At 43.1% G+C, this 13,993-nt stretch overlaps 1 protein-coding gene across 1 annotated transcript in view; it reads left to right on the top strand.

Moving 5' to 3' along the window:
- The window catches only part of PREP (prolyl endopeptidase), a 168,325-nt gene that overhangs the window by 146,731 nt on the left and 7,601 nt on the right, over positions 1-13,993 (top strand). The window contains exons 12-13 of the mRNA XM_032783579.1: positions 7,918-8,012; positions 10,552-10,683. Of these exons, the coding sequence (XP_032639470.1) occupies positions 7,918-8,012; positions 10,552-10,683 (227 nt within the window). The remainder of the gene's footprint in view (positions 1-7,917; positions 8,013-10,551; positions 10,684-13,993) is intronic.

Raw genomic sequence — 13,993 nt, 5'->3', positions numbered from 1 at the left:
CGTCGACTCGGCATGGGTTGAGAAACCACGACGACTCCTGCCAGTGCCCGACAGCCTCCCGGCATGCGCTGTGGTTGAGCTCCTGCTCCTGCTGCTTCTGTGCCAACTGCACCGCAGCCAGAGAGCTCGTTTACATCGGATTGCAGGCACCAACACCTGCAGAGACACTGAGGACGCCGGCACCGTTGATTCCGGTCCGCAGGGCCTTTGAATCCAGTGCCTGCCTGCTCCCCGGCATGGGCCGTGGTTGAGCTCCTGCTCCTGCTGCTTCCATGCAACTGCACCGCAGCCAGAGAGCTAGCCTAAGTCGGATCGCCCGGCACCAACACCTGCCCGGCACCACCGATGCGGCTACTGCAGTCTCTTGGCAAGCCTCTTGATACGACCATCCTCTGTCAGCGCAGCAGAGCGGCACCGTTCATGATACGGTCCCGCAGACGGTCCAAGTTCCGTCGGCACTCCTGCTTCCGACGCCACTTGCAGTCCCGACGCTGCTCTCCTCGGCACTGGTCGCACTCGGCCGCACAGGTCGGTGTCCCGTTCACCGACCGATAATCCAGCACCGTTCCAGCTCCCAGCACTGCTAAAGGCACTGTGACTCCTGTAGCCGCTCCCAACCTCGAGATCTCGGTCGACTCCCAGCAGCGTCTCTGATTGCAGGTCCGGATCTCGTTCCAGGTACCAGTGCGCCTTGCAGTACCAGTCCCAGGTGCCAAGTTGGGCAAGGTCTGGTAGAGTCAGACTCTGTGCCCATGATCTTTCAGCACCTCCTTGGCCATCCAGACACGCATCAGTGTCTTCCCACGCGGACAGCTCTTATGCTCAGAACCGCGATTCTGGTGTGCCCACAACAACCTGAGAGCCATCAGGCTCTCCTATGGAGGGTAGCACTCAATGCGGACTCCAGCTGGCAGGAGGTCCCGGAGGTAGGGGACCCGGAGTGACATTCTATCGCCGGTTGCCCCGCAGAGGGGCCCTACCCGTTTATTCGGACCATCCAGGCGAATGCCGATCCTCTATGGAGGGTACGACTACTGGTCTTTCCGTCCTCCTCCCCTGCGCACTAATCATTCAGTTGGTCAAGAAAAAGGGAAGGCATGGCCAACAGGCGCCAGCCCCAAAATCGAAGGGGCTAGGCGAATGACCCTACTCAGCCGCACGGTGTATTCTGTAAGGCTCTTATAGCCCTGCGTGGCAAATCAATAAGCCCTGCTTAGCCCTATAATCATAACACCTGGATAACGGGGGATATATTATGGAGTCTCCATCAAGACTCCGGCCAAGAGTTCACTGCCCTCTGGAGGAAGGGAAAAAGGCGGCTAGAGCTTCTCTCAGGCCTCGTTACCATGAGGAGCATCTCATGGCTTCCGGTTTCAACTCCGGCCTTTCACAACTTACCATTTGTTGATAAAGGCCTCTTTGCGGTGAAATCAACCCCAGGCTACAAAGCCTGGAGGGCAACAAGGTCCTAATGAGCTCTCTCTCGGCATGCATACGCCGACGACCTAACGCAGGCCTTTCCATCCCCAGCCACCCACCACATCTGTGCCTAGCCACAGATCGGGCTTTGGCAGTCGGCGCGACTGAGGTGGTCGCAGACGACCGTCAGGACCCTAGAGGGCCAGATCGAGGCCCCTCACAATCACGATCGGGACAAAGACGAACTTTCAAAGGTGCGCCCGAGGGCGGCGTACCGGTCACAAGCTGCTTACCATCCTACTTCCTTGGCGTGGTCCAGTTAACTTCCATTCGCGGTCCCCTGCACATGGTGGAGTTTGGCTACCACTTCCATTTGTTCCAACCCTGTCCTCTCAGGACTCCCTAGGGCATAATTCCTCTTACAGAGGTGCAGACGCCGATGGACGAAGGGGGCAACTATTCCCTAATCCCCGACTCATACGGAGGTCTCAGACCTATCCTACACCTACGAGGACTCAACCAGTTTATGTTAAGATTGAAGTTCCGCATGCATCGGAACCATTATCCTGTCCTTAGATCCTGGAGGCTGGTATGCCGCCTCAATATGAAGGACGCGTACTTTCACATTGCCATCTTCCTCCCCACAGGAGATACCTCCGCTTTCTAGCCAACCATTGGTACTTCCAGTTACGGTCCTGCTGTTTGGCCTTGCTACAGCCCCACAGGCATTAACCGAGTGTGTGGCGTAGTCGCCACCACCTCCGCCGACGTCGGATATGCGTTTCCGTATCTGGGCGATTGGCTTATCTGAGGAGACTCCAAGACACCAAGTCACTCAGCGTGTGGGCATCGTCAAGGACCTATTCACATGTCTAGGCCTGATGGTCACTGCGGAAACATCCACTCTGGTTCCCACTTGTCTCGGTCTCCGGGTCCCACGGATTCTTGCTAGTTTGTAACCAAACACGCTAAGCTCTGCCTCTGTCATCTCCAAGTTTGGCTCAAATCGGCGTACCGCCGGATAGGGGCCCAATGGTCACCATAGTCCCATTCCCTGAGCATCCTAGGCTCCCTAGAAGGTGGCTAACTCCCTCCCTGGTGTGGGCAGGGATGCCGCTCTATCCGCCCCAGCCCCTCACTGTCCCTGCCGATGGAGGCGTCATCTCTCAGCTCAGGTGCTCACCTCAGTAACCTTCGAGCTTAAGGCCTTTAGTCTTCTCAAGGGCTGGCGTTCCACATCAATGTTCAAAAGATGAGAGCAGTCTGCCTGGCGTGCCAGGGGTCTCAGTAGCAGCTGCGAGGCCGTAGCGTCTCAGTGTTTACAGCCAGCACAATGGCCATGTACTACATAGACAACCTGGGAGGACATGGTCCTCTTCTTTTGTCAGGAGTCCATCCATCTCTGGGACTTTTGCATAGCCCACTCGATAAATTGGTAGCATCCTTTCTCTTGGCAATTCGACTCAGCAGGTTTCCTGTCTCATGAGTGGTCGCCCTGCCTGATGTGATGCATTTGTGGCCAGAAGTGGTTTTTTTCCCCCACATATGGACCTGTTCGCTTACCGCGAGAATGGTACGCCGCCAGCCCCAACCTGGGACTCAACCTGGGTTTAACAGACTTATGTCTCCCATTCGACCCGTTAGCGACCTGCTCGCTGCTATACCTGTCTTGGAAGACAGCTTTCCTCGTAGCCATTACATCGGCCAGCGAGTCTTCGAGCTCAGGGCTCTTTATGGTGGTTCCGCCATACCTTTATGTTTACAAAGACAAGGGGCAGTTACGTCATACCGCGGCTTTCCTCTAAGGTGGTTTCGGCCCTTCATGTTACCACACTCAACGTGACGGGGACAACAATTGCATCCCTGGACATCTGTAGAGCGCTCGCTCTTATGTTGAGTGGACAACCATTGTAACACGCCCCAACTCTCGGTCGCAGTAGCAGTCCGAAGGAAGGCCTACCTGTTTCCTCTCAGTGGATCTCATCTTGGTGATAACGTGCACCCGCACTTGTTTATGATGGCTCACATTTCCCAAACCACATCACCATGCGTTCTACCAGGGCTTAGGCTTCATCTGCCGCCTTGCTAATCGTGTACCTACCACAAGATCTATCGCGCAGCTCCATGGTCCTCGGTCCATACCCTTGCTTCGCATTAGGCTCTGGTTCAACAGTCAAGAGATACTGCGCCTTGGCTCCGCAGTTTTACATTCGCCATTTTTCACTCCGACCCACCGCCTCCATAAGGCTTGGGAATCCCCTAACTGGAATGGATATGAGCAAGCACTCGAAGAAGAAAAGACGGTTACTCACTTTGTAACTGTTGTTCTTCGAGATGTGTTGCTCCATATCCATTCCACATCCGCCCCTTCCCCACTGTCGGAGTAGCCAGCAAGAAGGAACTGAGGAGCGGTTGGGTTGGCAGGGGTATATATCAGGCACCATAGTGGCGCCACTCCAGGGGGCGACCTGCCGGCCCACCGAGTGTTGCTAGGGTAAAAGTTTCTCCGACGAATGTACACGCGGCGCGCGCGCACACCTAACTGGAATGGATATGAGCAACACATCTCGAAGAACAACAGTTACAAAGGTGAGTAACCGTCTTTTATCCAGGCAATAACAAAGGAGAGTTTACAGTCTGTCTTATCCACCTTTTGTGTCCTGACATACAGACAAACAGGCTGGGTTGAGAAAGTGAAATTACACTACAAGTATATAACATTCAGTTCATTTGCACACAATAGGTTGGAGATTGTAGTACTACATAGCCCTTGCCTAAGATATATATACAGAAATAAAACTAAATTCAATGAAAAATTCATCATTGTTTTCAGCTTTTTTTTTATTATTTCTGGTCTCCACTGAATAACCTAGAAACAAAAAGGTTTTATTTTTTTGTTAAGATAAATACTCAAGATTTTTATTTGATCTCAGTGTTCTTGTAACTTATCACAAATTCAAGTTTTTCCAGTTTCTTCTTTTCTTCCTGGGGTCTCTGTTTTTACCGTTACCCTTTGTTCAGTTAAGTAAGATGTCACCCAGCTAGTGTTTTGTATTATTGCCTTTTAAGCCTGAGGAGCTAGCCTTGTAGGTTTGTTTCTCTTTGAATGAGAAATTATAATGAGACTCAGTGATATTCTTAATGCAATCTTGTTTATTAATAAAAAATTTACATGAATTTCCTTTTTCCTGATCGCAGTAGAAACCAACGTCAGCTGATCCCTCTAGCAAACTGTGCCCAAGAATCTCTGTCTCTGTGCTTCCCTTCAGTCACACACTCAACTCTTGCAGGCTTGCTCCCTTCAACACACAGCTTCCAATCGGTCTCTCCTAGCCCCCTGGCATTTTCAACCAAGAAAATGCTTATTAAGCCACCTGGTTGGGCGATGCCCTGGCTATTTGGCCTGGTGCTTTGGGCAGTAGCTATATTGTGTATGTTGGCATTGTATTATGTTATTAGCAATCTTCTTTAAACGTATCGTATCCAAAAAGGGAACTGCAGCTGTTACTATGGTTACTGCTCACTACATTTTAACGAAACTACAACAGCATAGGAAGAGTTTAGGTCGATAGATCCAGAAGTAAATACAAATAAGTAACAGCAGACCAAAGTCATTAACCCAGTTAGAGTAGTACTTTATTTTTGGATATAAGCATGCATTTCTTATTTCTCTCTCTCTCTGGACTGAGCAGCTGGATTTAGAACCAGTTCTAGTAGAATACAGGCTGTAGCACTGTCATCAATTATACAGCTTTCATAGTCTGTGTAGAAACACTGCAGCTAAAAGGTATGGTAAAATTGATGACGTTCAGTGTGGGCTTGGCAAAGCTTCTGTGAAAATATTATTGAAAACCCACCAGTAATAGCTCAGATTCTGCACACCATCCTGAAGAAGGTGCCATGTTTTACCCTGTTGCTCCGTATGTGCCTTTGTAGGTACAGTAGAACCAGTTTCTAGTGTATACTGAAACGTTGATTGTGAAGTAAACCATAAATCTAAATTGCCATTCCTGTTACAGGGCCAGATTCTGTCAGGTCTTAAGCAAGAGCATAGTGTGGAGGAAGGGCATAATGACCCCTTTCAGAGCACACATAATGGTCAGGCAAAATAGCAGCCACTCTGTCCTGCAAAGCACAGGAGCTGCTTCTGACCTACGATCTCTATGGCACACAGAACCCCAAAGGAGGTGGGGAGAAGGCAAGTCCATGGCTTTGTCCTCGTCTCTCCCAACACATTGGCCTACTGCACTGGAGAGAGAGTAAGTTGCATCTGTCAAAAGAATATCATCTCAGACATGCAGAGCCTGTGCATCCAAAATTTCTTGGAAACATTTTGCCTCCCTGAAGCAGAATTCTTTACAATCCCCCTCCTATAGTCTGTGGCTAAAGGCACAGTCTTTCCCCTAATAAATATCCACTTACAGAGAAGTTGTTCTATGCACGTGGGGTAAAATGTTCAAAATTTCTAAATAACTTAAGAGCCTATGTATCAGTGAAAATTTGAATCACAATGACTGCTCTGTTAAAGTTCCAGTGTTTGTATACTTTAGCCATGGGATGAATTCCCAGTTTGGATTTGAGTTGTACAAAAAAAGGCACTGATAGTGAAGTATTCAGAAATTGCTTCGAAAGTGGGGGGGAGGGGATTTGTTTTGGTTTTGGTTTTAGTTTTTTAAATAGCTCTGAATAATGTATATTGAGTTAGTGATGCCATCCTCAATCAGCTATATCCTGTGATAGGTTGCTTTTGCATGCAAAGTGACCAGTCAGGTAGGTTTGGACATAAAGACATCCCTTTTGATTTTGTTTGGGATACAAGGAATGAAAAGAAGTACAATAAAATCTGGGCGTTCTTTCTGTGACTATAATCCACCAAAAATTGATTGCAAAACCACAGTCTCTTGGAGCAGTCTAGTGTCAGGCTATTCCCTATTAACTATCTCAACCTCTAGAAATTAGTCACTCTACAGTTTGGAAAAACAGTGCACTGTGACCCTTTACACAGTATATGTCTAGAATAAAAATCTAGTCTCTGACCAGGACATCGCAGAGACCTAAGCCTTGAAAATTGATTTGAAACAAAAGAGAGAATTCACATTGCCCTCGGATGGATAATAAGCGTATTCTGGAGGATTTATCCTTTGGGTGGTTGATGAAACTACAGGAGCCTTTTCTCAATTCCCCTTCTATAAGTTTTTTTCTTTTTTTTCCTCTGAAAAGTTTACCCCTGTACGTACTATGCAAGAGAAGTCACCAGCAGTTGTTAATTGTTTTTAGAGCTATGAAAATGTTACTTTTTTTGTAACTACAGACTTATGGACACACTGTAGTATTATAGTCTTTTCTGTGATTAACAAAACAACTTGGTAGGTGAGTTCACAAGAATAATTGTGCTTCTTTAGGAAGCATTTGACAGCAAGTGCATGGGAAATGACTTTTCAGAAATATATCTGAATGAGTCTCATAAGTGGCATCAGGGCTTAAAGACATAAAGACCCAATTCTTTCTTATGTGAGTTAATAAGACTGATTCATATAGGTATGGAGTTGCCTGGCAGGGAAATCTGGTTGGGGTTAATTCCCATGTTTTACTCTTGTCCTTGGTACTCTTGGTTTGCCACGTAGAGCTCTGGCTACATTAAGCTTTTGCCTCAATTAGTGGGAGGCCTGCTTCCCTTCCTGCTTCCTTTTTGATTGTCAAATATGATTTAAGTGACTTTTAATTAAATCTCTTTTTAAAAGATATTAATGACACTAATATCTTAGTAATTTAATATTGAGATATTTTTGTATTACATTAGCTTTTATCCAACATCAGAAAATTACCAGTGAGGTCAGCTACTGAAATTTAGATTTGAAAGTTTTTATACTGAAAATTATGTAAGTAAACAAAACAGTTTTGTTTTGTCAAGAACTCAAATGTATAACCACTGGTACAAATATTTGATGTAAGAACATGATCTCTTTTGCAAATACAGCCTTGTAAATGTCAGAGGCAAATGATATTAAATACAAATTTAATGCCTTTTCAACGACTTCTACAGTTCCTAAACAAAACCAGGCCAAAAGGTGGCCTTAACTTTTAGCTCTTGTTCATTTGTTAACAAATAGGTTGCTTCTCTGAAGTTGCAGATGGCTCTAGACACAGTGGAGGAAGAGTTGGGAGACTGTCAAGGAACAGAGGCATCACCAGTGGATCTATGGTTACATAGATCTGCTGGCCACTGCTCTTGAGGAGGACTACAGGAAGAAGATTGGAGTAGCTTTGCTTTCTTTAGATAGACTCATAGTAATATCCCCATGGAACACCACTGAGACAAGTTTGGCTACTCAGGCTTGGCACAGAGGGAGGATTTAACCCTTTATGTTGTCACATACATTATGTCAGACTCTCTCCTGCATCTAACATACACACAAGATTGGGATGAGGAGGGAGAAGAGGTAGACATTGGGGGGCAGGAAATCCAAAGTAATCTACCTTTCTGTTTTTCTCCTTCAGTGTATCAAGACTTATTTTTGTGAGACATCTGGGTGGTGTTCTAGCTGTGGCTAACATCAGAGGAGGTGGTGAATATGGAGAGACCTGGCACAAAGGTAAAGCATTCTGAGTACAAGAACAAATAGTGGTTTTAGCAGTAATACTGACAAAGGCTGTGTCTAACCCATCTTTTGGCTTCTGGGTTTAGACTCAAGTGGGTGTGAGTGTCCCTATAACAAAGCCATTCTTGTGTTACTATGTCCTCAAAGTTTGTGCACCTGCCCACGTGTGCCTGGGGTCATATCCCTTGGTTCTTTGTGCAAGGATGTTCTAGGATTCTTTTCCAGTCGGTTGTGTCAAGTTGTGAGAGAACTTGTCTGCCCTTCAAGGGAGAATGTGGGAAGGCACTTGAGTGATGAGTCCGTTCTCACTACAAAGTGAGCAGCTTGGAGAGCCCACTTTGCCGTCTGGATAAGCTAGCGTGGGGTTTAAAGCACCTCCAGACCTAGGTCACAGGCTTTTCTGTATGGATGGGAGCAAGCTTGAGGCTAAAACTCTGATAAGAGCCCAGATTAAGTATGCATAGTGGACATACCCAAAAATTGTCTGCCTTTCTTCTCTCACTCTTTTTATGTACCCAGATAGTTATGAAAGTCAGAATTATTGTCAATCAGACTTATTTATTGCACCTGTAGCTCCCTCATATTATTTGATCTTTGCAGTTAGATTGTTTTGCTTGTTGCATCCCAGTTAAAAATATTTTACAACATAGTGTAAAAATTTATTTTACAACACACTGTGTAAGTTTTCCAAGAAAATTATTAGCATTTTTACAAAACAAGATCAACTTTCTGGATTCAATGCAAATATTTGTGAATACTACTATTTATCTCGAATCTGCTTTCCAAATGTATCTAACTGTACCAATATTTGCATATTATTTCTGTTGTTAACCTATGAGTAAGGTGATTTTGCTCAGTATTGCTCTTTCATCTCTTTCTGCTGTAACACCTGTCTGGGACGTTTCCATGTAATTGACTTAAAGATGTAATGGTTTCATAAAATGAAATAGCATATGCTCAGGCATCCGTGATGTCATTGCTGAAGACAAAGTATCCTTCAGTAATTTGAATTTGGCCATCGGTTTTTAATGAGATTTTATCTTACTATGAAAATACTACTTTAGTCCCCCTATTTCCTGTTTAATTTAATTTCAGCTCAAGTCTGTTATCTCAATTGCATAATTAGCTCTGTATCTGTTCTTTGTTAATTTCAGAGACAGCTAGTACAGATGTCTGTTTGAGTAGCTTTAACTTCATGGATAGGGTCCTGACCTTAGACCAGACCAGAATTATTCAGTATTCTGAGTAAAGCACAGGATGTCTCTTAAACTTCTATTTCTCCTCCACGGTTGCAGTTTTGGGAGTTAATTAATATAAAAGTATCCAACATTCCCAGGACACCTCTTGTGTGGTCTTTGTGTTGGATGAATTATGTTTTCTGTATTTTTAAGAAGTTTTTCATTTTAAGAAGTTATACAGTTCTGCAGAGGGATCTGTACAGCTGTAAAGTCTGCCCACGAGAATCTCTTTACAAGATCGAACATAGCCTTTGCTGTAAGGGTACCAGCACTTAACTCTCAATTCCCACCTAATTACAATTCTTAATTAGTATTTAATTATCCAAAACGGGACAGTCCAGGTCAGGTAGGGGTGGTATGCATTTGCAAAGCTTTATGCAGCCTTTGATCAGGAGCCATTTATAGCCTCATATCAAATGAACTTCTTAAATGGGAAAATGTAAATTGGAGTTTTGGTCAATTGTGAATCCTTCTGTGAATATCATAGTTTGGTAATTATTTATTTTATATGAAAAGGTTGCAGAGCAAGACTGCCTCCCATATGGGTTTTGATATTAGAATTAGAATATCTCTTGCATACAAAATTCTGTGTTCCCCAATTTTTAAAAAATTGTACATTTATTTCCACTTATTATGAGCATTCTTAAAATTTTGTCTAAAAAGACTACAGTAGCTTCACTATGGTAGATTAATAAGAGGACAGTAGCTTTTCAAAATTTGAGCCATCTTAATGAAATGCCAAATTAAGATCTGACTCTGAAGTCACATTTCTATCGTAGCTGTATGCCATCAGATTTGAAAACAAATAATAATAATGAAACCCAGTAAATTACCAGTTATGTATCTGATGTCCAGCAAACATTAGTGATAGCTTATTTTTTACAGCGGTAAGTTTGACGTTTTATCATCTTAAAAGGCCATAAGCGAGCTTAATTCTGTTAAGTTCCATTAAGACATACTTCAGGTGGAACTGTGTGTGGTCATTTTGTGTAAAATTGGCAGTGCAAAGCTTTTAGCTGGAATCTCAGTAGTAAGGAGCATTACCTGTTCGATCCTCAGCATAGATATGTATTATTCAAGATTTTTGAGAGCATTAGAGTCATTGGCAGAACCATCTTATAATTTTTGTGTTGGAAGAGTTTTTCGCTTTCCTTGGTCTGTCTCAGCTGCATCAATTATTAAAATGTTCATGAAGCTGGAATTCATCCTAAGCATTTCCGCATACACCTCTTTCTGAATAGGTGCTGTCAAATGCATTTTATAGAACTAACTGTTTTGTTTTCCTTGTGTGGTAGGTGGTATCTTAGCAATCAAACAAAATGGCTTTGATGACTTCCAGTGTGCAGCAGAATATCTTATCAAAGAGGGATATACATCTCCAAAGAAGCTGACTACTAATGGAGGTTCAAATGGGGGTCTCTTAGTGGGTAAGAACTATTTGTGTATTTACTGTTATGTGGATGCTAGCACGCGAATGGTTTTTCATAAGCTAAGCACAGGGAAAAACTTATAAGAGCCCTTGGGTGTAAAAATTGGTGGCATGTCACTGTGTTAATGCAGATAAAGTAATTCAGTTCCACTTCAGTCTCTGGTGGCATGGGACATTGGCATTCTGTATCCTTTGGAAAATGCCCACTGTTAAAAGCCACATGGACAATTGCTGCCCATAGTCAAATGCATGTTCTTCACTTGTGTTGGAACCTGTCCTGCACAGAATGTGCAACAGAAACTGAGCTAGTGGCGAAACCAGGGGAGATGTTCACAAACAAATATTCTTTTTATTTTTCCTTCTTTTTTTAAGTCCAGTTGTTAATGACATTTCTAATTAAAAATAAATTTGGGAAACTTCATTAAGATTCACTAGCAGTTCTCCGTGGTAGTAGCCACAGATGGGTCTGTTCGCCACTGGATCTGCATAGTTTACCCCAAATCCTCATAGTTAGCCATGCACCTAAACCCACATTCTGCAAGCCCATGGAGAGAATTACTGCAAAGTTTCCTACTCTGCCTTTCTGTGGTTTGTTGTACACACACATATATCATGGCAATTCTGCTGCATTTAAGGACTTTGTGCAGAGATGAGTAACTGCAACATTTGACCCTATATTCATTGTAAGGAGTTGAAAAGATGACAAAAAGCAAATGTCTCTGACAAAAATACATAGAAGAAAAAATAAGTATAAATAATGGGCAAATTTTGATTCTCAGAAACAATATAAATCTAACACACCATTTATAAGTACACCTTATTAATGTATAATTCTCTAACTCATCTTTACTCAAAACAATTTGATCTTAAATATAGAAAGTCCATCTCAAAGAAAAAATTCTCACATAGCCAGATTTGTCCCTAAATAAATCCTTACTCTGCGCTCATCCTCGGTATCAGAGGAAACAAAGGGAAAGGACTTTTTACCCCCACCCTAAATGGGGATACGACAAAGGAATAGTTGGGGCGGGGGAGAGAGAGGATAACTTTGAGAGGAGCATGTTGCAGTTTGCCAGCCTAAGGCTACTGAAATAAAAACACACAGGGATTTAAAGTTTTTTTTTTTTATATAGAATTAATGTTTCGGTTTCAGCAACAGTAAAATTAGACTTTTACGTTCAACTTACACAATATCTTCTAGCAAAAAGAAAGTATTGCAAATGAGAGCATAAATAGAAAGGGATGTTCATGGCAAAGAGCTGTTGGGCATTGATCTCTCTGCAGTTCAAGCACAAGAAAGTCCATTTTACAGGTGCATTGAGCACCTAACTGAGAGCTCAGTTTAACATTTTACTGGCCATCCACCTTTTCTGGTTTTTATTTGAATTTGGTGGTTTAACTGCTTATGAAAATATTACTTTGTTTTATGCCTGACTGAACGTTAGTGAGCATTTAAACTATATTCTATCAAAATAGAGCTTTAAAGGCCTATAATCAGAGTTCTCCAGTTTGATTTCTTCGATGCATAAGGAACAAGAAGGGTTTTTCCTCTCCTTCAGCAGAATCAAACTGCTATGTTTTTGTTGCTCCTTTATTTTAAAATTCTTACCTGTGCTCTTTCTTCAAAGCAGAACTGAATTTTTTCTCTCTTGTTACCCAAGGGATTTCAAAATAGCTATTCATGTCCTTGTACATCAGCTATCATGTGCTACTAATAGCTCAGATGCAAGGGCCCAATGCCCTATTTCCTCAGTTTGCATTCATTGAAGAAAAAAATGTTGGCGTCGCTCCAGAATAGTGTTCCCTTTTAGTCTAATTACTAAGAGGTGACTCTGAATAGGCTGAAGCCATAGTTTCTGGCTCATTCAACTGCAAAACAAGATTTCCTTGTCCTGCACGATGGAATCATAGTGTGAGGCAAAGGCTTAGTTGGCAGCACAACTGTGGACTAAAAAGGCCTCTTCAGACAAGGAGGATCCCTGTACTGTTTGACCTCTTGTACTAGCTTTAATAAACAGTTACGGGATTTTGTGGTCTTTGGCATCTGTACTTGCAATTCAGGAATTTGTTAGCGAAAAACTCTTAAGGTTCTGTGGAAAGGGAAAAGCCTGTAGAGAAAGCTGTAGTGTCAGAAACCAGTGTGCTTTAGCTCTAGTGATTAGTCATGTGCAGTCCTTAAAAAGGGGCAGCCATTATTCTTTAAAAATGCCCTATAGTAATAGGCAGATTGAAAGCATAAGGAAACAAAATGCAAATATTCTATAAAAAATGAGCTCCTCCCTCTGCGATTACAACTGAGGCCATCTCTGCACTATGGGGACAATTGCATCATAGCTACAGTGCCAGCGTAACCCTGTTGTTCAGGAGTCGGCAGCCTTACAGAAGTGGTGTGCCGAGTCTTCATTTAAGGTTTCGCATGCCAGTAATACATTTTAACCTTTTTAGAAGGTCTCTTTCTATAAATCTATAATATATAATTAAACTATTGTTGTATGTAAAGTAAATAAGGTTTTTTAAATGTTTAAGAAGCTTCATTTAAAATTAAATTAAAATGCAGAGCCCCCCCACCAGACTGGTGGCCAGAATCTGGGCAGTGTGAGTGCCACTGAAAATCAGCTCATGTACCATAGGTTGCCTACCCCTGCTGTAGTGTAAGTGCAGCCTAAAGCAAGGGAAGGTTTTTTTCCCACTGCTGTGGGAATGCCACCTCCCCAAGTAATAGTAGCTAGGTCAACAGAAGCATTTTTCCATCGGCCTAGGTACATCTCCATGAGGGGTTAGGTCGGCATAGCTACAACACTCAGGGATGTGGATTTTTCACACATCTGAGCGCTATAGCTATGTCAGCCTAAAGTTCAAGTGTAGACCAGGTGTAAGTCAGAAATGATTATTTATCAGAGTTTTTTGGCTTGCATATAGATGAAAAATGAAGGAACTTCTGTGTTCATGTAGCAATAAAAGAGCTTTGTGGTGCCATTTCACCCATGGAGAGCAATAAACACAGATGTGTGCTTTCAGTTTCTTTTTCCTGACAGTGATAGCAGAACACTGGAGAGTGCCAAGCTGTAATTCAATAAACCAAGATCTTTACTTATGTTACTGATAACACTGTTGATTGTTTCAAGTGAATTTCTTCTTTGAATCCAGTTTGTCAGTAATTACACTTTTGGGCTGGAATTTACAAAGGAGCAACTTTACAGGTGACCATCTCTATTTCAGTGGTATGTGGGCACCTAACTCCCTTAGACTGTTTTTAAATCCCCATTCTTTGTTTACACTGTTCATTTGCCTCAGTTTGGACAATGAGA

Source organism: Chelonoidis abingdonii, chromosome 3 (assembly GCF_003597395.2).
Source record: "Chelonoidis abingdonii isolate Lonesome George chromosome 3, CheloAbing_2.0, whole genome shotgun sequence".
NCBI lineage: Eukaryota > Metazoa > Chordata > Testudines > Testudinidae > Chelonoidis > Chelonoidis abingdonii.
The sequence above is the reverse complement of the archived record's forward strand: the minus strand, read 5'-3'. Positions and strand labels throughout refer to the sequence as shown.